A 26,017-nucleotide genomic window follows, 5' to 3' on the forward strand; every position below is an offset into this window, starting at 1 on the left:
CTTGTCCCTCACCAAAAGCCAAGGAAGTGAGTTGATAGAAAAGTCTACAGAGCCCTGTGAGCATCTGTCAGATTCTCGTGGTTGAAGGCGCCCACTCCTCTGTGCTCCTTACCATATTCCGGAAGATGACCTCCCACGTTTCAAAAGCGATGTCCACAGGATCCCACTCCACTTCCACAGATGTCTCCTTGATGGACTTGAATTTTAGACCTTCAGGTGTAGGCAGGTCTGTCAGGAAGAGCACAGAGAGGAGGTAGAGATGACTACATGTGGGATGGAGCAGACAGACCTGATTCCACTAAACCCCACAGGGCTGTCTGTCAGAGCTGGAGTCTATTTAAGGGTTCTCCTGGGATGCCGTCTACTATGAGGCGTCATGGAAATTAATATCAATATACGGACCAACCATATGATTGAATACTGGCAATTTCGTATGCTTAAACCTAATATGACAATAGACTTTGAAATCATACAGATGGGCTAGAATCTCAGCTCCATCATCACGACTTTTGTGTGCTTGGTTGAGTTAACAAAATGCCCTGAGCCTCAGTTTCTTCATCCAAGAGAAGGAGCTAAGTATGCCTACCCCTTGGGAATGTTTTGAGACTGCTGAGTCCCACAGTGACTGCTGGCCATGGTCCCTGGCCTGAAGCACAAGTTTAATAAAAGCAGCCAATGTTACTATTACTAAGCAAAAAAGAACCAATTTCTAGCCACAGCTTGCTTTTTAGGAGTGGAGGTAATTATCCTCATGTTGGACTCTTAAAGGAAGAATAACATGAACCTTGATGTTTCCACTTTTGTATTTTTTAAATATATAGACAGTGAGCTCCATAGAAAGGTAGTAGTAGAATAGAGTACTTAAGACTGCTGGGGTTCAAATCCTATCTCTACCACTTATTAACTGTGTGATATGGGATGAGATGCTTAACCATTCAGAGTCTCAGTTTCCTCATCTGTAAAATAGGTTAACAGTAGCTCCTGTCTCATAGGGTTATTGTGAGTTAAATGAGTTAGTATGTGAGGACTTTCTTTAACAAATAATCAATGGGTTATAGGAAGAAGAATACATATATATGTATAACTGAATCACTTTGCTGTACAGCAGAAATTAACATTATAAATCAACTATATGTCAATAAAATTTTTAAAAAATTCATTGGGCTTAACTGGATTCCAGAGTTTTAACTAGTGTAACTGCATAAAGATAGCCATAGAGCTGCAGGGGCAAAGGTGAGGCAGTAACTTATGGGAGGGCTGTGTACTGGACAGGAGGAGGGCAGTGGAGGCTGCCGAGAGGTGTTCTGCTCACTCACAGGTGGCCACCCTGGCGCTGACAGGAATGCTCTTCTTGTTCTCCAGGACGGCGAACACGCGGATAAGGTACTCCACGCCAGGCTCCAACTCCTGGATGGTGGTGGACGTCTGGTTTCCAGGGACGCGGAACTGCATTTCTAGGCCGTCTTCGTGGGTGGGCGTGTACACGATGAGGTACTCTGTGACCCGCATCTCATTTTCCCAGGCCAGGTTTATGGTCTCTTCTGTCACTTCTGTCACGATGAGGTCTTTGGGAGGGGACACTGGCAAGAATAAGGAAGGACAGTTTGGGTCAGATGGTGTCATAACGCACTCAATGAATTCCCTCTTGGTTTGTTTCCCTGGACCTGTCTCTTCCCCCAGTCACGGAGCCCTGAAATCCAGCTTCCACTTTCTAAAATGCTGACTCATCAAGGACCCTCCTGCTGTGACCCATCTTCAAAACCTTTGGTGGCCATCCCTTGCCTTCAGGCTAAAGTTCCAGGTCTGCAGCGTGGCCTTCAGGGCTCTTTGTGAACTGGCCCCTCTGACTTCTCCACTCCCTGGACCTTAGTTCACATTCAGGCCATCTGCATGGGAAAGTGCAGCCTGGGCTTGGCTTTCTGCTCTGAACTTCACGTCATACATTCTTAGCACTGGGAGGGTATTTTAGGCTCATCTGGTCCAACTCTTTCCTTTTCTGAGAGGTGAGTGAGGCAGAGGGACTTGCTCAACTTTGCTTACTCATCAAATTTGGAACGTACCTCTCCTCCCGGCCAGCCTGGTCTTCCTTCCAACCAGGCTTCCCTGGCTTGGCCATGTCAAACACAGAGCCGTGTGTTTGTTTTTATGTGCCAATGGCTTTAATCAAGGCAGAAAGTCTCCATTACGACAGGTATATAAGGGTGGATGAGGGAAGTACAAAGAAGACCCTCGTTAAACATGAGCATTATCGGTCTTTGCTGTGTTTTCACTCAACCAGTGTTTACTTACTGAATACATGCCCTGTGCTAACTGCTGGGATAATGCTCCTTTAAGGCACTCACAGTCCTTGGGATAAAAGACAGCAACAAAAAGGTGATTAAGAGACGGGCCTGCTTCATAGGTGATCAGCACTTCATCTTTAGCTGAATGTGCATTTAAAACAGTTTGTTTTATGTAATCTCACTGTCCATTCAATTTAGCTGAGTTTTTACTTCCATTCAAATGAGGGATTTAGTTCATTATTGGTTCCATGTCAATACAGAGTAGGAAAGAAGGTTGATGTTTAGCAAAAGGGAGGTGAGCGTTTCATCTACCCTCTTCGTGGGCACTGGGTGTTAAACTCAGCGTAGATGAGTTACCCAGATTCAGGTACCAGCTCTGTGATGTATAAGCTGTGTGTCCTTGGGACAATTCCATAACCTCTCTGAGCCTCTGAGCCCTCAAATAGATAGCTCTGTAACAGGTAAGTCAAAGAGTCGGGGTGTGTGTGTGTGTGTGTGTGTGTGTGTGTGTATGTGTGTGTTTGGTATAACATGGAGTTCTCCAGCACACGCCAACTCGATGATGGCTGTCATCACGCTAGTTCGCTGGAGCGCTGGTACTCACCTTGGGAGCAGTCTTCTCCGGTGTAGCCCTCATTGCAGATGCAGCGGCCGGAGATGCACTGCCCCCAGTTGCTGCAGTCGTTGGGGCAGGAGCGCTGCCCGCAGTCCAACCCAGTGAAGCCCTCGTGGCACACGCACTGGCCGTCCACGCAGCGGCCCTGGCCGTGACAGTCGTCGGGACACCTGCGCTGCCCGCAGTCCTTGCCCGTGAAGCCCTCGTGGCACACGCACTGGCCGTCCACGCAGCGGCCCCGGCCGTGGCAGTCGCCGGGACAGGAGAGGTCTGCGCAGTCGGGGCCGGCGAAGCCGTCCTCGCACACACACCGCCCGTCCACGCAGCGGCCCCGCTGGCTGCAGTCCTGGGGGCAGCGCAGCTCCCGGCAGTCCTCACCCATGTAGGCGTCATCACAGACACACATGCCATTCAGGCAGCGGCCGTGCTGGTAACAGTCATGGGGGCAGCTCATCTCGCTACAGTCATAGCCCTGGAAGCCGAGTTCGCACTCGCACCGCCCCTGCACACAGCGCCCGCGGCCGTGACAGTCGTTGGGGCACCGCAGCTGCCCGCAGTCCTCCCCGGTGCGACCCTCGTTGCACACGCACTGCCCGTTGACGCAGCGGCCATGGCCGCTGCAGTCGCGGGGACACCGGAGCTCACCGCAGTCCGCGCCCGTGAAGCCGTCGTCGCACTCGCAGTGCCCGTCCAGGCAGCGGCCGCGGTCGTGGCAGTCAGAGGGACAGCGCTTCTCGCTGCAGTCCGCACCCGCGAAGCCCTCGTCGCACACGCACTGGCCCTCGTCACAGCGGCCGCGGCCGTGGCAGGCGTGGGGGCAGGCGAGCTGGCCGCAGTCCTCACCCGCGAAGCCCTCGTCGCAGTAGCAGGTGCCGTTGACGCAGCGGCCGCGGTCGAAGCAGTCGTTGGGGCAGACGAGCTCGCCGCAGTCCTCGCCCGTGAAGCCCTCATCGCACACGCACTCGTTCTCCACGCAGCTCCCGCGGCCGCGGCAGTTGTGCAGACACAGGGGCTCGTTGCAGTCCTCGCCGGCGAAGCCGTCCTGACACACACAGCGGCCGTCCACGCAGCGGCCGTGCTCCTCGCTGCAGGGCACCGGGCAGGGCTCCTGGCTGCAGTCCACCCCCGAATAGCCTTCGAAGCAGACGCAGGTCCCGTTCATGCACTTGCCCTGGTCATTGCAGTCGCTGGGACAGGCCAGCTGGCCGCAGTCCTCCCCCGTGAAGCCCTTGTCACACACGCACTGCCCGTCCAGGCACTGGCCTCGCAGGTGACAGTTGCCTGGACATTCAGGCTCAGAGCAGTTGGGGCCTTTCCAGCCCGGTTCACACACACAGCCACAGCCTTCAGTGCTGAAGTTGCCCCGGCCGCTGCAGAAGGGTTTGGTGTCCAGGTGGCCTGCAGGGAGGGAAGAGAACAGAGGCTCTCCACTGAGCGCCAGCAGCCCAGTTTCTTGGTTTGTAGCCACAAAACCCAAATTCAAATTCAGCCGGAGCAGGGTTGCACCCTCAGGCCCCATCTGGCTTGAAAACCACTTGCTTATTGTGTGAAATCAGTTGGGGCCTCATCTAATGGTACTAGGTGGGAATTCTTAACCTGTACTCTCTGAAATTGTAGGTTCATATGCAGATTCTGTGTGTGTGTGTGTGTGTGTGTGTGTGTGTGTGTGTGTGTGTGTGTATATTTCCATCCCTGGGGAGAACTCCCATAGTTTTCATCAAATTTCCAAGTAATCCCGTGACCCAAAGGTTACGAATCACTGCCTGTGCAATGCATTATGCTGGCCTGTGTTGTTACTTTTCCCGTACCTAGCCAAGGTCAGACATACAGGAGAATAAGTGTTTCACCAAGAAATAATTGTTGAACTGAACTCAGTTCTGATGCCTCGACTCAATAGCTGTGCTGCATTTGCAAAAAATTTTAGACGCTCTGGAGCTGTTTCTTCGTCGGTCAGGTGGGACCAATGGCCCACTTCCCTGGGTAAATCAGGTTAAACGAGGACATTAAGGACCCGCTGTTGTGCTTACTGTGGTTTCCTTTTGCAGAGCGCTTTGGGTCGACTCAAGTTGTTATGTGTGTTTATGTGACCAAAACCTTCTAACTTTTTTGTAACTGAAATGAGGCAGCTAAGGAGTGGCTTTTTTTTTTTTTTTTGCAGTACGCGGGCCTCTCACTGTTGTGTCCTCTCCCGCTGCGGAGCACAGGCTCCGGACGCGCAGGCTCAGCAGCCATGGCTCACGGACCCAGCCACTCTGCGGCATGTGGGATCTTCCCGGACCGGGGCGCGAACCCGTGTCCCCTGCATCGGCAGGCGGACTCTCAACCACTGCGCCACCAGGGAAGCCCAGGAGTGGCTTTCTAATTCTGTGAGGACAGCTTTGCATTGGGCTCAGCGCTCACAAAGCTCATGTGCCTCCATCTCCTTTCCTCTCTATCCTGAAAGCTGCGGTGGTGGGTGAATACGAGGAATACGTGGCCAGGGCTGCTGTGACTCTGGCTGTTTGAAGTCTCTGTAATGTCTTGGCTTAACTTGCAGCACTGGCTGGTGTGGTCTCCATGGAGCCGAGGAGAAGAAACAAACAAAACTCACTCCATTTTCTCTGCATCTAAATACAGTTGAATTAATACGCTTTATCTCCTTCCTGACAACAGGAGGGAAGTCCATTTTAAGAAAAAAGTTGGCTTGGAGAGTGAGAATCTAAACCTATGTTGTCTAGTATGGTAGCCACCAGACACACGTGGCTTCTGAACGACTGAATTGTGGCTAGTCTGGATTGAGATGTGCTCTAGCTGGGAACTACATACACACTGGATTTCAAAGACTTAGCATAAAAGAAAAGAATGTAAAATGTCCATTAACAATTTTTGTATTGATTCCAAGCTGAAAGATTATTTACTTATATTGGATAGATGATTAAAATCATTTTTACCTGTTCCTTTTTTCTTTCATTAATGTGACTATTGGAAAAGTTAATTACATACATGGCTCAGATTACAGTTCTAATGGACAGCACTGCATTAACCATGTTTTTTTTTAACCCATTCTTTAGCATTAGTCCTATTGTGTAAGTGCCCCCTGCGTTTTGCCAGGGAGTTGACAGAAGTGGAAGATAAAGTCATTTGTGCATAAAGAAAACTTTTTTGTTGCTGTTGCTTTTGCCTTGGAAACCTAAAGGATGTCCTATAGTACTCTCCACTTACAACAATTAGGGCTACTCTTGAAATAATCTGCCAAAATACTTTCTAGTATTTTTTGTGAGCAGCAGAAATAGAGATTTTCATCTCTGATTTGAAGCTGTTGAAGCCCCTTTAGCTCTATCAACTTTAGGGGATGAAGATGAAGACAAACTTCCAAAGCGACACAATTCCTTAAAAAAAGATGCACCTGGAGACAGGGTATCACTGGGATAGCGTGAGTTGTGGAGACACACAGGCACCTTCAAAGCTCCTATCTCTTATCACTCTGAGTCATCTTGCGCCAGCTGTTTAACTTTTTTGAGTCTCCTTTCTTAGATCTGTAGAGAGGGGGTATTAAACCTTATCTCAAAGGGTTGTTGGAAGGATTAAATGAGATGGTGAATTACAATTCCTGGTACATAAAGGGGCTCAATTCATATTGCGATCATCATCATTGCTGCCGTTAAACTGGAACATTTTTTCTATTTCCCACAGATTTTGCATCACCGTAGGCAGCATTGTAACTTTGCAAGAACACTGGGGTGTGGAATACTGTAGTTTAAGTCCTAACTTGGCCGCTTACGGCAGGACCTTGAGGAATCCCAACTTCCTTCTAGGCCTTAGTTTCCCTATTTGTACAACGAAGTGATGGGGCTACCTCACCACTTTTCAGAGAACGATCTTTGGGTTAGGGATTTCAAAATAAATTCATAGGTTTTAAGGGTAGAGAATGAGTAGATTTCATTGTCAAGTAAGTTTTAGAAACTCGTACTTAAACTAAAATAGGGTTTTTCAAAGCAGGAATTCTCAGAGGCCTGAAAATTCCTCTGAGAAACATTTGTCACCAAGACTCTCCAAGAGCAGAATGGAGATGATTACGTTCTGCACAATCATTTGTCCATAAAATCTCTTTTGAATGAACACCTTGTGAGGCTAGTTCCCCAGGGAGCCCACTCTGGAAAACAACCGATGGGTCCTGGCCTGCTCACGTGTACAGTGAGGGGCTGGGCCGGTCACCAGCTCCTACCTTCGGCAGGCTGGAAGCAGCAGCCTGCTCCCAAGGTGCACTGCTCCCGCAGGGAAGACACCAGGTTCTCTAGCTCCTCCAGTCTGCTCAGAAGCTCCTTGATGTCAGGAGCAGCGGCACAACCACAGGCCCGGCGGGGGATGTTGATGCGGTGTGTGAAGACGATCTGGTTTTCCCCATCTACCGTGTGCTCCTGGAAGCTCTCCCTGGGCTCTGACAGTGGGACCAAGTCTTTCTCCCCACTGGCTGATTCCAGATCCACCGAGCACTGGGACCCCACAGGCAGCTTGATGTTGTAGACGTGATTAAACACCACCGGCTGGTTCTCCTCTGGCAGGGTGACATTCACCCCACTCTGTCGCTTGTGCCGGATGACTTTCTTGAGGACGCCCCCTTCGGCAGGAAGGGCAAGCAGAGCTAGGAAGATGCCTGCCAACAGCCGAGTCACGACCCCCATGGTGGAGGTGGGTTTGGCTGAAGGTTCCCGAGGTTCTGCGGTCCTAGGGTATCTCACTCTTAGGCAGAATTGGGGATTTGGAAGCTGAGAGTAGAATCCAGATCCGTTGTTCCTGATCTTCTTGAAGGAATTCTCTTCTACAAGTAAACAAAGGAAAACAATAAGCTTGTTAGTATCTACTGATCATTGAATATCTGCAATTCCAAGTGCATTTATATTTCCTGTGTTTGAAGGTCTCCTTTTATTCCTTCAGTGTGCACTGCGGTGTGGATATAAAATGGTCTCTAAAAGAATTTTGCAATCTTGAAGGAATGACTTCACTCACTATTCAATATTTGGAAATATAGGGAGACAGCAGAAAGGACAAGACAGATCAGATGCGGGTTTGGATCTCAGCTCTAGTTCTGGGCCTTTGGGCAAGTTATATAACTTTTATTTGTCTTATTTCACTTCTGTACAGTGAAGATCATAATGTCAAGGTTAAAGTAATGACGGAAGTGAAAACAATAAGTAGAAATCATTCATATAGTCATGAAGCCCTTCGCTATTTACTGGATGAGCACGCTGAGTGATACGAAGGCCATAGTCCCATAGATGTCCAGTAACTCCTCCCTCTTATTATTGACCCTCCAATCTAAGATTAACTCCATCTGCTGGTTTTCCTCTGCTGTGAGAGGCAGAGGTGAAAATGAAAGACTTTAGAAAGCAAACTGAGTTTTTACTGTAACTGAACATCTAACTAGTTATGTGGCTGTTGGAATAGTATTCTACCTCTTTGAACCTCAATTCCTCTTCTTTTCGATTTATTTCTAAAACCTTAAAAGGTCAAGTTTTTAGAAGAGCCTGACAGAATGTTCCTGAACCAGTTATCCAAACTATGACCCAGGGCAAGAGATGACTCAGAAAGATGTCCATGAGCCCTCGATGTCTTCTGCAATCAACAAGTACTTATTCTTTTTTTTTTTTAAATTAATTACTTATTTTTGGCTGCGTTGGGTCTTCATTGCTGCGTGCAGGCTTTTCTCTAGTTGTGGCGAGCAGGGGCTATTCTTCCTTGTGGTGCACGGGCTTCTCACTGCAGTGGCTTCTCCTGTTGCAGAGCATGGGCTCTAGGCACGCAGGCTCAGTAGTTGTGGCTTGCGGGCTCTAGAGCGCAGGCTCAGTAGTTGTGGCGCTCGGGCTTAGTTGCTCTGCAGCCTGTGGGATCTTCCCGGACCAGGGCTCGAACCTGTGTCCCCTGCATTGGCAGGAGGATTCTTAACCACTGCGTCACCAGGGAAGTCCCAACAAGTACTTATTCTATTCTTAATGAGTGTCGTACACTGAATCATATCTTCCCCTCCCCCCCAAATTCATACTTGAAGTCCTAACCCTCAGTGTGACTATATTTGGAGATAGGACTCTTAGGGAGGTAATCAAGGTTAAATGAAGGTCATGAGGGTGGGGCCCTAATCTGATGATAGTATTGGTGTCCTTATAAGAAGAGGAAGAGACCTCAGATCTCTCTCTGACTCTATGTCTGTTTGTGCACAGCAGAAAGGCCATATGAGGACACAGTGAGAAGGTGGCCATCTGTATGCTTTATCATTCAAATTAGTTTCCTAATAAGAGTTTGTGGATCTGTGATGTAGGCAAGCCCACTGAATGAAAATTATTATGAAGAGGAGAACTTGGCAAGTTCTCTTCTTTCAAACTGCCATAGCCTATCTTAGTTGTTTACCGGACAAATATTTATTGATTGCGTATTCTACTGCAATTGTTTGAACTCTCTTTGCCTTCCACAAAGTCCTTCTTTCTCACCCTCTTCTCATCAATTCTTAGCTCTTTTTTTTTTTTTTTTATGAGAAAGGGCCATGGGCCAAGTTTGCAATGCTTTTGGACTTTTACCCAACACTTTTGTGTGTGTTGTTAAATGACTTAAATTTCCATCTAAAAGGCTGTTAGAATTGTTGGTTGAGACTTTAATGCAACAAATCTAGGGAAATAATGACCAGAGTATGGGTTGAGTGAGGATTTTTCACTCTGTATGTGCACTGGCACAGCCAAATGCTGCGTTGTTTGGAGGAAAGAAATGTGATGCTTGAGGGTTGTGGATTTTCCGTATTGGCTCATGGTGGTCTGAGGGCAGGTGGATGTTTTTTCACTTTGGGAAGGACCCATTATACCTTCAGAGCGGTGGAAAATGTCTAGACTTTGGAATTAGACACACCTGAGTACAAATGCCACTCACTAACTCTGTGACTTGGGCAAGCCTTTGATATTTATCCTCTCTAAACCATGATCTCACTTTCACAATGGGGTCAAAATCCTTCCAGAGGGAATTATGAATTAAAGATCTGCACAGAAAACACCCAACATAGTGTCAAGCCCATAACAGGCACATATTAAAAAGTAGCTGCTATTTCGTTATGCCCTGAAGAACAAAACCTAGCATGAGTCCAGGCCGATAGCCTCCTTTTGCTTAAGCTTGACCTCTTCATTGAATCCAGTACTAAACCCAACAGCAACTTGGATCTAGATCAAAGAGGAGCTGCAGAATCACTGATGGGTGAGGGGGTAAACCTTGTGAAGATAAATTTACTAGAACTGGAAATATTTACACCAGAGAAGCAAACATACAAAGCAAATAGTAATCTTTAAGAATGTAAAATTAAAAAAAAAAAGAATGTAAAATATTCTTATGCAGACAACTGGCTGGTTAATGTCTCCTCTGAGGATAGACCTAGGGAAAATTACTTTAGATTACAGTTTGTGATATTTAGGTTAGACATGAAGGATCATGTTCGGACAGTAGGTCTTTTAAAATCGGAGAATGAGCAACGTATTCTGTAGAGATTCTTTAGAAAGCACAAGTAGATTCTTATCTTTATAGGAAGTGACCAGTTAATGGAAGGTCTGGAAACTATCTTGTAGGGGGAAGGAGTGTGGACCTGTACATGTTTATTCTGTAGCTGAGAAAGCCAAGATTGAGAGGAACAGGATTCCTGTGATTCCTATAAATCCTGGGGAAGCAGGAGCTGGCTTGTCCCTTGTGGCCTCAAAGGACAAAACAAGCACCAATATGTGTGTATGTTAGGGGTGGAGAGGAGGGTTGGCTACAAGAAGGCAAATTTCAGCACAACAGAAGAAATATGTTTCTAATTGGAATTATCCAATAGAAAGGGCTTCTTTGAGAATATGGCAAGCTCCAAGGCCCTGGAATGTAAATAGAAGAGTGTTGAAGAGCACAAGTTTGTGGACAAACTGTCTTGAGTCATTGTTCAACTACTTCCTCTCCCTTGGGCAAACTATCTATACCACAGGCCAGAGTCATTTCATCAATAAAACATGCTACGAGTGTCCTCGTAGGACTACTTTGGAAAGTGCGTGAGATAATGTGTGTGGTGGGAATGGTACAGTCTTTGGCAGCAGCAAGAGCTCAATAAAGGGGAGCTTTTGTTGTAAAAATATGGACTTCAATTAGTATTTTTTCCAGGATTTTCTTCCCCCCAACTCTTGAAACTCCTACCTTGGCATATGCAGTTCTGTTTTTCTAAGCAAGGGTGAGTTCTGCAGTGAAGTGAAGGAATCTCTGTCTCAGAGCCCCCAGGCAAATGTGTCCTGGGAGATATCTCTATATTTATCTCTTTCCCTATCTCCACATCTACATCTGTATCTACATCTTTATCTTTATCTACATCTCTACCTATACCTATGTCCATATCCCTGTCTACGTCTATACCTGTATCTATCTATCTATCTATCTATCTGTCTACACTCTATCTACCTAGTTATCTATCTTCTATCTTTTATGGAGAGATGAAAGGATCTGTTTGTCAATGTTTGCAAAGGTGAAAGGAGGGCAGCAGGAAGAGACACAGCCTTTGTATTGGCTCAATACATAGGTTGTTGGGGTCACACATCCAGGACAAAGTGGCTATATCCAGGCCATGCACGTTGCCTTGCTCTGTAACCTGCCTCGGCATATATGCTAAGTGCAGAAAAGTACACGTGTGGCTCAGACTCTACTTTCTGTTTTTATCAAAAGAAATTTTTGGAGCCAAATTAACTCTGTGATTGTGTTCGTGACTCTTTAGGTGCCTTCATTCCTGTTACCTTTTCAAGCATAATTAATCTGGAGGAGAAAAAAAAAAAAACTACCTTAAAGATTTCTTCATGAGAGAGAAGGTTTAAGAAGAGGAAGAAAACTTTGAATTCTTTGGTCCAGAGCTGCATTATTCAAATTCAGTACGGTAGCCACTAGCTACAAGTGGTTATTAAAATTAAATACAATTAAAAATTCCATCCTCAATTGTACTGTTCACATTTCAAGTGCTTAATAGCAATGTGGCTAGTGGCTATAATTCAGACAGTGTGGATAAATAACATTTCCATCATTGCAGGAAATTCTGTTTAGCAGTGCAAGTTTAGAAGTCCGCTTGGTTATGTTAAGCCCATGGTACAAATGAGGAAACTGAGGCTCTGAGAGGTTAAAAGGAGTCTAAAAAAGAAAGGTAGGATATTGCTAAGTCTCCTATCTAATTAAAATTGGTGAGTACCTCACCTGCAGATGCCAGGAGACTAGAGAAGATGACATCTTTTTAGTTAACATAAGCAAATATTTATGTGCACTGTAACTTCCGTACCTTACATGTTCAAACATATCCAGGTACAAGTGAGGAGTGGTCTTTATGGCTGTTGTCCTCCTCAGATATGAAGGGACATGGAGCTTGCCCCAGGTCATCATCCTTTCCCCCATCCTACACTTGGGATATGAAATCTTTTTTCTTTTTCTCTCTGCATACCTTAGAACCCCAAGTTCTCCATGAGATTCTTCTCAAATAAAACCGAACATAGGTTGCCCAGGAGCCACTCTGGCTACACCTAACATCTTGTTCTGCCCTGCCTCACCTTTCTCTTGGGAGCTGGTAGGTTTGTCGAAATTAACTCATGGCTCTCCTGCTTCTGTTGACTCTGTACTACTTTGCTGCAGACTTTTTGAGGGGACTCAGTCCATTTTCTTCAGTAGTCTGATGAAGTGGCTAGGTATGGGAGAAAGAGGCTGGTCTTTGCAGAGAAATAGACCTGTGTTAGAATCCAGCTCTTCCACTTGGTAGCTGCTACCTGTGGCCATTCACTTCCCCCTCTGGGTATCACTTGCTTCATCTCCTGCATGGTTATATATATATGCTTATATTATAAAGTTATGAGAAGATGGGATAAAATGAGATGTATCTTAAGCTACCAGCACAGTGCCTGGCACATAGTAGGTACTTAACATGGTAGCTAATGATAATAGAAACAATAATAACGACACTGGTCAAATAGAGAGTAGATTAGAAAGGAAAGTTTGCATCCAGAAGGCATGGGAGAATTAGGGAATTACGTCATGGCTATGACAATGATGTAATAGGTAACAAAAGAGATTGGCTAACCTGGGTCTTTTAAGGTTCAAAGTGGAGGGTGGCTACATTCTCTTGAGGGGCTGAAGAAAGACACCTCGAAAGAGGTGGCACCTGAGATGAGCCTGAAGGATGGGCGGGATTCTAAAAAGTGGTTGGTTACAACAGAACAGGTGGATTGAATTTGCACCTTACCCACCTACCCTTCTAGATTAGGCGTCTAGAAAGAGGCAATAGCGTGAGAAAAGGCAAGGAATGTGTGGGTGAGGAGGGGAATGAGGAAGGAGACAGTAATAACAGCAGCTTCCCTCTGCAGCTGCCTGATGTAGGCAAAAGTGGGGTAACACGTACGGAATACTGACGTCCTGGTTCTACTGGGGTGTATAAGATGTGTAGGGGAGTGGAAAGGAGAGAGCACGTGGAGTTGGTACAGCCAGTGAGGAGAGCATGAATGGTCAATGTGAAGGGCTGGTCCTGAGCCCAGGAAGCATTGCTGTGTCTTTCTAAGGCTAGGTGCCTAATTGCTCAGTGTCATCTGTGGAGAAGATTAGGGAAAACATAGGCTTCTGTATTTAGTCCTTTGTCTGCAAATACCTGGCAAACTTATGTTGCCTCCCCTTTATAAAAAAAAGGAAGAAAAGAAAAGATAAAACAATGGTCTTGAAGCCTTTTTTTTTTTGATGGAGGGAGGTGTTAAAATGTTAGGACTTCCAACAAGGACCTACTGTACAGCACAGGGAACTCTGCTCAATATTATGTAACAACCTAAACAGGAAAAGAATTTGAAAAAGAATAGATACATGTATATGTTTAACTCACTTTGCTATACACCTGAAACTAACAAAACATTGTTAATCAACTATACTCCAATATGAAATAAAAATTTTTAAAATGTTAAGCCTTCATCACTGATGAAAGATAAAAATTAGTTCTTGTTTCAGTTCCTTTGATATTAGCTGTGGCCAGTGTAGGATGATATCTCCAGATGTGGGCATTATAGATTTCTATTCAGAACATTACTGTGAAGTAACATTCATTTAATATTTAATGGGGAAACCTCGGTCAGGTCAGTGTCATGGCAGCCGTGTCCCAAGAGCCTTTTGGTTTACAGTCGTATACTCTGAGGTGCCTCTTGACTTGCTATCAGATCTTCCTTTTTTTTTTTTTTTTTTTCTTCCAGCAGAGCTGTTTGATGGCTAACCTTTTGGAAGCAGCATGGAATAAACAAACTGAGGGTTATTTTTAGGCACTTCACCACAGGACAAAGACCGTTGCTTAGATGAAGGAATCAACAATCTTTGAATGTTTCCCGGTTCACAGCTGGAGAATAAAGTTTCATTTTTAGATTAAGATAAAATTTCCAACTGGCTAGAATCATATTTCAGAATACTTATGACTTCACTTTTAGTAACTCAGGGAATATATTTATCTTGTTGACTTAGGCATTTACGTCAAACAGCCTTGGCTGGGGGGCCAAGGAAGATTCCTACTGTTTAGAAATGCAGATGAATTTCTTTCCACATCATTTTGGCAACACCTGAGACAGATCACATTAAATTTTTCTTCCTGCAGGCAAGAGAATTTTATTGTGCACAGTCAGTTAAGCATGGAGTTACTTGCATGGGCGTTCTTAAAGGTTGTAGAATTCCTCACCCCTTGTCCTTCCCAACATCCATAAATTCCTTGTTGGAATGTGTCAGGAAGAGAGAGAAGCTAAGAAACAGCCTGAAGTGTGGATTTTTTCCGAGGATATCTGAGCCTTACACTTGATTGAGTCCAGCACCACCTGTGTCTTAAAAGAATTGAGCAAACACTGCCTGCCTAAGCAAAGCCCCTCCGAGCCCTGGGTGTTGGAGTGTTGGGTGTTGGAATTCCAGCACTGAGAAGCACTTTTCCATTTAGGTAGTAGGGTGGCGTAGCTGGAGCGCAGTTCAGATGCTTGTAGAGCCAGCAGTCATTTCAGAGTCCTGGGAATTAAGTCATTTTTAAAATCATTCATTCTTGCATTCAACAGATGAGTTGAATGAGTGTTAAGACCAGGCTATGGGGGCTTCCCTGGTGGTGCAGTGGTTGAGAATCCGCCTGCCAATGCAGGGGACATGGGTTCGAGCCCTGGGCCGGGAAGATCCCACATGCCGCGGAGCGAATAAGCCTGTGCACCACAACTACTGAGCGTGTGCTCTAGAGCCCGTGAGCCACAACTACTGAGCCGTGTGCTGCAGCTACTGAAGCCCGCACACCTAGAGCCCGTGCTCCGCAACAGGAGAAGCCACCGCAATGAGAAGCCCGCGCACCGCAACGAAGAGTAGCCCCCGCTCGCCGCAACTAGAGAAAGCCTGCGCGCAGCAACGAAGACCCAACGCAGCCAAAAGCAAATAAAATAAATAAATTTATATATATATAAAAAAAGACCAGGCTATGGGATAGATCAAGGGGTAGTGAGGTGTTTCAGAGACCAATGATGGGTAGTTCCTGTTCTCAATCAGTTCATAGTCCAGTAAAGAAAACAGACAGGTAAACAAATACTTATAGGGAAGAATGATAGATGCTAAAACTGACAAATCTCCAAGGAGGGTCTGTGCAATGTTTGTGAATATCTGCTCTAGAATCAGCCAAATACTGTGGCTGATTTGTGCTATCAGTTTGAATCCTATGGAATTGCCGTTTTCGTAGGTCAAATATGGTTGGATAGGGGCAACTTCATAGAGCTCCATCTAGAAGCTTTGACCTTAGATGTGTAACATTGCCTCTCTGAGCCTCAGCTTTCTTGTCTGTAAAATGGCAACACTCATAAAAACCCCACAATAAAGTTCTTTCAACTGCAAGTGAGAAAAAAATGAGATCAAATGAGATAACACATGGAAATATTTAGGACAGTGCCTAACAGGAGGGAGGTCTTAGTAACCGGTTTATTGTTATTGTGTGATGATTTGTGTCTTTTGTTTGAAGAAGGCAGTTCGTGGAAGGCTAGTCTCTGAAGGATGAGGGATTCCTAAGAGAATTTTGGGGAGCCCCCTTGTGCCCACTGTTGCTTTTTCCATAGAAGTGTAAAATTCTTAGTGTTTTCAGTTTGTCAAGTGACAGAGACACTCTGAAATCCTTAGGAGAAGAGGAGACTGTGTCTATAGTCCTGGTTTTCCTCCTAGCCTACATATTCTCATTCAGTAGCAAGAAAAGCAAGCCTGTGAGCCCAGGGTGGAGCTCTTTTCTGGCAGGTCAGTCCCCTGGCTAAGAGGCAGTGCTGCTACTGGGTGGTTGTCCATGCTGCTCAGCCAGGTCTTTCTCCAGAACAGGCTGCCTGTGGTTTAGTTTTTCAAGACATTGCTTCTGACGGGAAATGTTTGGCTCAGTTTTTCAGTACTTTCGATAGACACAGACAGACATCGGATTATAGAATCAACATCAGACTTGAGCAGGCTTAGAATCAACTGTGGAAGATCGAGTCCAGGGGTGGCAAGCCTGTGGCACCCACACGCATCCTTCCAGTGTACATGGCAGACATTGCTAATTGATGCCTACATGCTTCCATGCCCCCAACCTGAGAGTTATTACGAATATATCGCTTCAGGCAGCCACATTGAATGGAGTAAAAGTAGTACATGACATGAAAGAGAATATCTGAACTGAGACACCCAGAGAGGGTCACTGGCTAATTAGTGGTAAAGCAAATATTAAAACCCAGATATCCTACCTTTTTTGTCAGTGAATTTGATTAAGGTTTATCTCTTCCCCGAAACCACTGCGAGGCCTTCAACAATAAGTCGAAAGGTTTCTAGTAATTCTTAGTCTGTGGTCATTGTATTGGTTCCTAGAAAGAAATATCAGCAGTGGGATCTTGGAGAGCATCTGTGTTAAGAGATGTCCAGATTTCTTTGTGCTATAGGGTTTCTTCAATTGCCACCATCCATCCATCCATCATCCGACTATGCATCTTTTCAGTACGTATTTATTAAATACCTACCATATGCCAAGCCCTGAGTTAAGCATAAGGGATACAAAAATGAAGGGGATAAGCATGTTCTCTATTATCAAAAAGCTTACAGTTTCCCCTGGAAAGGTCACAAAATAGAATTGACTTTAAATCCATGTATTGTGGATTGAATATTTGTGGTATACTTAAGTGTCCCTGCACACTGTAAGCCAACAGCAGGCATACAAATGTTAAGGTTCTTTCAAGAGCTACCTGCTGTTTACTTACTATGTACTGCGTGTTGGGAAAACTTGGCAGAGTAAGGACCTATTCTCTGTTTCCAGAAATCTCAGAAACTAGAACATACACAAGCAAGGTTCAGTAGCAGTGCTAGTCTGAATGAAGGAACTGAGAGAAGTGTCACTCTGAGCTTGGAAGTTCACAGAGGGCTTCCTGGAGGAGGAAGTGCTTAGGATCCCCAAATATTGATCGAAGAGGCCTTGGAAGATCAGGAAAAGATTGAAATAATAACAAGGATAATAAAAGTAATGAAGACATCATTACCTATCATTCATTCAGTGCTTAATTGTCAGAGCTTGTGCTAAGCATTTTAAATCTTCAATTTTAAATTCTTATAAAGTGATATGAGATGGTATCTTTATTCTTATTTTGAAGATGAGGAAACCGAGGCATGGGATAATTAAGTGGCTTGTGCAAGTTCAGATATCCATTAAGTAGTGGAGTTAGGATTTGAACGCAGGTCTATCAGAGTCCAAAGTAAGTGTTCTGAGCCACCACCTTATAAAGCCTTTTGTGCTGGAGGGCCAAGGAAAGGAGTTATGATTCAAGACCAGACCCAAGCTCTGTCTATATAACTTCCAGACACTTGGCTCAAGAGGGAATACTATCAGTACCCCGGAATTAGGACCTTAAGAAGCCAGATATCCTGTGAGTGCTCTAGAGATGAAGCATGCTGACAGACACCTTGGAGAAGCTGTCAAAGCTCAGTTATCATTGAGGAAGGGTTCCAGATGCCTTGAAGTCTCCTCAGAAAGCCCCTTTGCCATCTGAGCAGGCAAATCTCTCTGTCCTTCAACATACAGTTCAAAAAAAATAATATATTGGAAGTTTTCTCAGGTAACTTTGTCCCTCTTCTGAATTCTCTGAGTATTGATCTAATATTATTTTCATCACATGTCATTCTAAAAATGATTTGGGGCGGTTTTATCCTGTATGTATATTTTCCTCTTTTAGAGCAATAAGCAAATTCTATCTTGTATTTACGTTAAACTGTAAGCAGTTCATCTTCACATAGTTAGACTGTATGTAGACTGTAAGCTCCACGAGGGCAGGAACCATATCTGAGTCACTCATCTCTTAATATCCAACACCAAGCACTCTAAGTGCACAATATATTTATATTTGAATAAAATAAAGCTAAATATATTTTTTGATTTGAATTTACATGTAGCTGGTGCTCATTATTCATGGAATTAATGAATGAACAAGTACTCTTATTTTCATGATGGCCTTAATGTAATTAGCTCTCCTGTGATCTCTTCTAAGGCAAGATGTATCCAGGAATTCATCATTGCCGCACTCCTGGAATGAGTTCATTTTTGCTCATTCAACTCTTCAGTGAGTTTGTACTATGTCCCAGATGCCATAAGCACAGGGGTTACAAAAATGGCCAAGACAGAACTTACTCCTTCCTAAGAGATTCTAGTCAACACCCCAAGAGTTCTTGAGAGCCCAGTACTGTCTGCTTTGAGACAAGCTTTGTGTCTGACTGAAGTATACTCAGCTGGACCTTTGGCAGGAGGTGGACTTCACCAGGCCTGTGAGTTAGTCAGTGTAAAACTCTGGTTTCAGTGCAAGGGAAGCATCCTGGGTTGTTAGTCAGGAATCCTTCCAATTTCATTGTAGTGTTTTTTGTTTGTTAAATTTAGGTCACTCTCTTTCTCCTTTTGTATCCTGAATGTTCATTACTTATTTTTAAGCTCCTGGAGATTTGGGGCTCTCGTGGGGCCATGTAGTAGAACATGCCATAGATTGAAGAGCTATAAGATGAGTCATGAGCCACAGTTCTGCCAACCACTGTGGCAAGTCACATCCACTCTTGGGGCCTTGGATTCTTCTGTAACATAAGCAGCTGTTTATGGCTTCAATTCTAGAGTCCCTTTCGTTCTAGTGACATGCGGTCCATTGCTGATTCAGCACTATTTCTGCTGAACTTAATTTTGGATTTCATTTTAGACCCAGGTCACGTGGCTGATGTTAAGAACACCCCCGCTCCCCGCGCAGTACCGAGTGTTTCTTTCTTTAGTGTTTGGCGTAAGCATCAGTAGTGCTTCATGGTTTCCTCCCTCCCATCCCTCAAACATACGTTTCATTACCAACCAAATTAAGCCCACAACTCTTAATCCATAAAGTATTTCCACCCAGACACAATAATGAGGTTCATATTTGTGGTTTGGTATACCTAAGAAAAGCTCAGATGAAACATGACTAGATCCACTGATACATTCAGACCACAAACTGCCCTGGTGTGGTCTGGTTTCAATTTTTGAAATAAAAATTCTGCAGAGCACTTGCTTTCTCTCTTCTATTTCTTTGCCTAGGCAGAAAAGAAAATAAAAAAGTGGGCCTGACCAAGTGGCAACAATATAGGTTCCTGTAAAATTCTGGAAAATTGTTTCAAAAATAGATTTGAATTCATTTCCCAGTGAAACAATGACCTCCTCTGTTTCGGCCTTCATCCAGAATCTTAAGAAATCTAGTTGACTCTTTCACAAGTATTGGAACATGGATTCTTGAACTTTTGAACCCATATTAAAAAATTAAAGAGATTTATCTAAGAAGGACAGGTTATAGATGGACTCATAACCCTAAAAAAAGAGATTTTCTGAAAAAGGCGGTATGACATGGTGGCCTTTGTGAAGCTGTTATCAGCCACCCAAAACCAGAGAAGGGGCACTGTGATGGGAGGGGGAAGAAATAGTCCTTAGAGTCAGGAAGACCTGAAATCAAATCCTGTTTACCTGCTGGGAGCCTTGGACAAAGTCTTGCAACTTTTCTGAACTGTGGCTTCTTTAAACTGTAAAATAGAGATCCTTCCAGATTTGTTGGAGATGGTGAATGTGATAAGGAGTTATCAATGCCTGGCATATTAATAATAAGTGCTACCCAGATGTTAGTATATATTCTCCTCCTCTCTCCTTTTCCTTCTCCTCCTCTCCCCTATCAGGAAGCTCTACAACATTGAACATATTTTTTAAAAATAGACAATAATATTGTAGAGGTCACTCAAGTATTGGTTAAGAGGTTGGATTGGTTTGGGATGACAAGTTTCAGTTTATGTGTCAACTTCAATTACCTGCTAATGGCTGCCTGGAGCTGCCTTTTTTTTTTTTTTTTTTTTTTGCGGTACGCGGGCCTCTCACTGTTGTGGCCTCTCCCGTTGCGGAGCACAGGCTCCGGACGCGCAGACTCAGCGGCCATGGCTCACAGGCCCAGCCGCTCCGCGGCATGTGGGATCCTCCCGGACTGGGGCACGAACCCGCGTTCCCTGCATCGGCAGGCGGACTCTCAGCCACTGCGCCACCAGGGAAGCCCTGGAGCTGCTTTGAGAGATTCTGTGGCCGTGTTTGGACTCAAGGCAAGAGGTGTTGTGATGGATTCGCAATGTCTGCTCTGGGTACAGAAGTGTTGGTATGTGTGCCAGATGTTTGGTACAGCAAGACTAGATAGCTTTGGCAATCTTTTCCAACCCAATGTGCTGATATTTAAATGGATGGAATGCGGCTTGACTGATGCCTGGGTCTGAGGGAGCCAGATGGAGTCACTGACAGTTATAAAAGCCTGTATGAATCAACTTCAATAAAGTTTGACACATTTTGATGAAAGTTGACTCCTGAAATGAAAATATGCCTCTAAGACTGGAAGCAGGAAACTAGACTCTCAGGGAAAGCTAAGACTACTCCAGTAATTAATGTGTGTGACCCCAGGCAAGGCAAACATACTTTCAATGTCTACTTTTTCTTTCTCAAAAAGGGGCGATTTAAATGCTACGATAATAGCTAACATTGATTGAACACATCTGCGCCGGGAACTGCTTTACGTATCTTACGTGGATTATCTTATTGAATCTTCTTCAAGACCTCTGAGGTAACTACCTTTTTCCCCTCCGTTTACAAATGAGAAAACGGAGGCTCGCACAGCTCAAGGTCACAGAGCTGAAAAGGAGGAGCAGGAATTTAATTCGGGGGGGACTGACTCAGGAATCGGACGCCCCATGCCTAACCATCGGCTTTGCTGCCATCCTTTAATGATGTTAAGGAGTCGTTTGCATGACTGAGTTAAAAGGCCGAATTTCAGAAGGACTCAGTGATCAGGGTCCGGAATGACTATCGGCAATGAAAGACCTTTATGACTTACAGAGAGAACAGGAGAAGCTGCGCATGAGCCTGAAAACTAGAGATTATTTTCAACCCTTGCCGTGGGCTTAGTTTAGCTGGGTAACTTTTTTTTTTTTTGCGGTACACGGGCCTCTCACTGTTGTGGCCTCTCCCGTTGCGGAGCACAGGCTCCGGACGCACAGGCTCAGCGGCCATGGCTGACGGGCCCAGCTGCTCTGCGGCATGTGGGATCTTCCCGGACCGGGGCACGAACCCGCGTCCCCTGAATTGGCAGGCGGTCTCTCAACCACTGCACCACCAGGGAAGCCCTAGCTGGGTAACTTTAAGCAGCCTTTCCTAGGGTGTGAGTTACAACATGTTATATTAATGCAAGGGGAAGAGATTACTAATTCAACATATTTGGAAAATGATATTTTGAACCAGATGTTATTTATACGAAACAAATTACCCAGCTTTCATTACTTCAGGATTTTCTAGGGTCTTTAATATGTTTGTGTTTATCCGAAATCTCCAAGAAAGGGAGAGTTTATAGTGTTTCCCAAACTTACTTGTGTTTGAAGTATGTCACAGGATTAGGTTTGATGGCGCACAATGGGGAAAGTACAGATTTGGAAGAAATCCTAGACCCTTTCCTCTTTCATTTCCTTATATGTTAGATGAGAGTAATGGTATACCCAGCTATGACTGGTCTGTGATAAGGGTGAAGTTCAGGATGGAGCCTCTCTAGCAATTTAAAGTAAGAGTGAGGCAAATGGTTGAACATGTATCCTGTGCCTGGAACTTTAGGGATGCCATTTAACTCTGACACCAACCTTATGAGTTAGGAAGCACTGTTTTTATTTTACTGTTAAGAGAACTGAAGGCTTGGGACGGTTAAATTAGTTGCCTAGTCAGTGATCATTTGACTCAGAATTAAGAACCCAGTCTAATTCCAAACCCTTTGCTTTTCCTGCTATACCAAGTTATCTTTTGAAACAAGATTCATTGTTCAGTTTAAAAAATTAATGTTTATGCAATAAACATCGGCAGGACATCCACCATCATTGACATAAAGAGAGTTATTGGATTCCTAAAATGGGACCGCTTGGGAAGGTGACGTTGGGATGCACGTAACCGTTTTAGTTACAGTTTTGAACTTGAAGGGAAGGCACGGAGCCACATGTGCTACAATATCTATGTGTCAGGCAAATCTATAAAGCCCCTGGAAACAGCCTATTCTCCATGAGTCTGGCCTGGAGAGAAAGAAAGTGAGTAAGTGAGAGGGAGATAAAGTGAGAAGTAGCAGACAGAGGAGCTTAAAAATCTCTCCTTTATGGAAAATTGGGCCTCATGCTAAATATAAATGTATGGCTTCCAAGAAGTTAGTTAAGACATGAGAGCATTTTAGAGGGTCTAGAAATTACAACTTTCATTTTTGAAAGAATGGACTTACATGAGCAAACAAACAAATAGATAAGGAAGCAGGGGTGGGGGAGGGAATCCCTTCTAGACAGGATCATATAGTTCAGCATATGACAGGAAAGTCAAGAAATTTAGCCTGAGAGTGATAAAAGTCAGAGGTAGTCAGGAGCAAATCGAGGCTGAATCATACAAATGAGTAACTTTTCTATCATTTTTCTAAGCTTCTTTTAGGTATAGAGTTTGGCTTCATGTTTTTGGAGGAAGACTTACTAGATGAACCTTTATTTCTGCTTCAATCTCTTCATACATGTAAGTATAATAATATACAACTTGCTAGGTTGTGATGATTGGAAATTACATACATAAATTTAACACACTGACTTGTAGGAGTCAGTAAACTTTTTCTTAAGTGACCAGACAGTAAATACGTTTGGCTTTGCAGCCAGATGGTCTGTCACAACCATTCAATTCTACAATAGTAGATAAAGTAGCCCTAAACATGACATAAATGAATGAGCATGGATGTGTTCCAATAAAACTTTATTTACAAAAATAGGCTGCCACCCCATGGTTTGCTGACACTTGCTGGAATATAGCAGTTAGTTAATAAATGATGACCTTATTATAAAAGCAAATACAGATTGAAATGGACAGGAAGGAAAGTAACATTTTGTTGAAAGCCTACTGCATACCTATTTAGTGCCAAGCCTTATGCCAGATGCTTTTTTATACATGTTTTCATTTATCTTGTCATTTGTCATGACAACAGGTATCATTATGCCCATCTGGAAGTTAAATCTAGACTCAGGGAGGTTCTGCGACTGACGTAAGAGGCAAAGGCAGCTTTTGGACCCTGATTTGTGACTCTAAAATGTGTGCTCTAAACTACTACACTGGGGTGACTCATCAAGCAACTTCCCGCAGTTCATATAAGGTGAAAACTAAAACGAGCACTTCTTGATAAAGAGAGCAGACTCCTTCAGCTTCCATCTCCCAGAGCTGCACTTACACATGGTGGCTGTCCACGTGTAAGTGCAGAAATATTTGACCTCTGTCTTTCTCCCAGAGCCTCTGGCTGGACCTCAAGTTTCATACACTCCCCCCTTGGAGCATGCTTTAGCCAAGGTGTATTGTTTTCAAATGCTTATTAGATTCTAGGCAGATGTTGGCAAGTTTTATTTGGCCCGATATGGAGTTCCAGAGTCTGCTGAAGACTGGCTGTGCTCACTGATCATCTTAGCCAAAAAGAGCTGCTAATTAGGGTGACGCTCTCCTTGTCTCTACCTCTGGAGCTAGGTTTTCCCACTCTGGGCACGCCCGTTTCAGCTCAAATGGTTTGCCTGGCTTTTTACCATAGATCTAGAGAGCAAATTTACAGTCCTTTTAAAATCTATGAAGCCTTGTGCTCCAGTGCAGAATTTACCAGACTATGTTCCAAGACGTTCTTAGGTAGATGTTCTGTGGACAAGGGTGTTTGTGTTCAAATAAGTTTGAGGCTACTGGATTAAACAAAGCTGAACACTAACTGCTGTAGGATTTCTCACATCACGCACTCTTCTACGTCAAATCTCCCATTGGCTTCTAATCACACTCCGAATAAAATCCTAACTCCCCACCGCTCCCTACCGAGCTCATTTCCTCATTTCATTCAGATCTCTGCTCAAAGGTCATCTCCATGTCTCATCCTAATTAAAAGAGCACCCCCCTCACCACCAGCCATTGACCGATCCCTTATCTCGTTTTAGATTTCTTCTTAGCAAGTATCTACCGGAGATTGTATTCTAAGTTTGATTCCTTTTTTGTTGTCTACCTCTTTCACCGTTAAGCTCCATGAATAAAAGGGCCTTGCATGCCTTGTTTTCCATTGTATCTCTAGCCCTTAGAATTACATATTGAGTGAGCATATGAGCTATGAATCTCCAAGAACAGGACAGTATCAAGTGTTCTCCACTCTTTTAGCCACCGAACACTTTTTTAGGTGCATCTCATGGGAAGGCTGTTCCACAGGACACACTTTTGGGAACTGCTTCTCTAGTGGAGTCTTATTGCCAACAACTACTTCAACAACAGATAACAGCAGCAGCAGTAACAATAGAATACTGATATGGAGTGCATTTCTGTGCGAAGCAATGCACTTGCACTATGTTATTTAATCATCCCAACAGCCTTATGGAGTAGGTGGTACTATTTTGCCTTTAATACAGATGAAGAAAATGAGGCTTAGAGCAAACAGCAAGCTCTCAAACCCAGAGCTTTCTGATGGCAGAGCCACACTCTTAGCCATTACGCAATCCTTTTCCTGGGCCGTGGATCTCTCCGTGCCCTAAGGTAGAGAACCCCTTATCTTCATCCCTCCTTTACCCTCTCCTTCCTCCCACTAGTTGTAGACAGATCTGTGTTATAACTGCCAGATTTTCCGCTGTCTCATGTGACTCAGCCTCAAATTCCCCAGACGGGCCTCCTCTGTCCTTGGTACTGGTTTTTCAAAATTCCAGGCAGTTCAAACTTTGATCCTAGGGGCCACCTCTGAAAGTAAGGGCATTCCTTGAAGTCTGCATCCTGAGATGGTTTCCTGTCTCAGGGCTGGGCTGCCTTTCCCCGTCACGCGTTATGACAGCACTCTGCACAGCTGAGAGCCTAGAGGGCTAAGCATGAAAACAATGTCAAGTTCTGGGCTTTCTGAACAAACTCTGATGAGGAAGGGTAAGTCCAAATCTGGGACACAGCAAGGACTCCTGCCCGTGGTTGAAGACAATGGGTTTTATTCCAGTTGTACTTGATTTTAGGTAAACTAGATACAAATTCTCCTTTTTAAATCTTTATTGGCAGGAGGAGTTGACCTGTGAGCAGACAGGCAATTCTAGAATGATGAAGTGATGAGAGAGAGACACACGGGGTGGGAAGGGGTGACATGAAGGGCCATCTACTCTGCTGCAGGAGGTAGATCCTGAACTGAAGAGGGATATGAGTAGGTGAAACCACAGGGAAAGACATTCTAGGAAGAAAGGAATGGCATTTGGAAGGGCATAAAAAGCATGAAATGGTTGGTGTGGAAAGCATGAGTGAGAGCTGAAGTTACAAGATCTGTTTGGAGACCAGGGCCAGATCATGGAGAAAACTGAGTGCCAGGCTGGGGATTTGAATTCTTCCTATGGCCAAAAGAGAACCATTTGGAAAACTTTATGCCTAGGAATGTTGATTTCTACAACCCAACATTGAGGGACAGATTGGAAGGGGAGGCTGGTGGATGGGGAGTAGTGGGGAAACTGTTGCAGTGGTCCATCTGTGAGATGCCGCAGCCTGAACTAGCCTGATGATAGGGAGGGTGAGAGGCAGTGAACTGTTTTA

The 26,017-nt window shown here is 44.6% G+C and overlaps 1 protein-coding gene across 5 annotated transcripts in view; it reads right to left on the reverse strand.

Annotated features, from left to right (window-relative positions):
• TNC (tenascin C) overlaps positions 1 to 26,017 on the reverse strand; it is a 93,814-nt gene that overhangs the window by 59,306 nt on the left and 8,491 nt on the right. For all 5 annotated transcript variants that reach the window (XM_004269293.4, XM_033427348.2, XM_033427358.2 and 2 more), the window contains exons 2-5: positions 7,103 to 7,696; positions 2,887 to 4,296; positions 1,317 to 1,580; positions 113 to 228 (exon numbers count right to left, since the gene is read on the reverse strand). In XM_004269293.4, the coding sequence (XP_004269341.1) occupies positions 113 to 228; positions 1,317 to 1,580; positions 2,887 to 4,296; positions 7,103 to 7,559 (2,247 nt within the window). In that variant the 5' untranslated portion in view covers positions 7,560 to 7,696. The remainder of the gene's footprint in view (positions 1 to 112; positions 229 to 1,316; positions 1,581 to 2,886; positions 4,297 to 7,102; positions 7,697 to 26,017) is intronic.

Source organism: Orcinus orca, chromosome 6, assembly GCF_937001465.1.
Source record: "Orcinus orca chromosome 6, mOrcOrc1.1, whole genome shotgun sequence".
In the NCBI taxonomy this organism is placed as follows: domain Eukaryota; kingdom Metazoa; phylum Chordata; class Mammalia; order Artiodactyla; family Delphinidae; genus Orcinus; species Orcinus orca.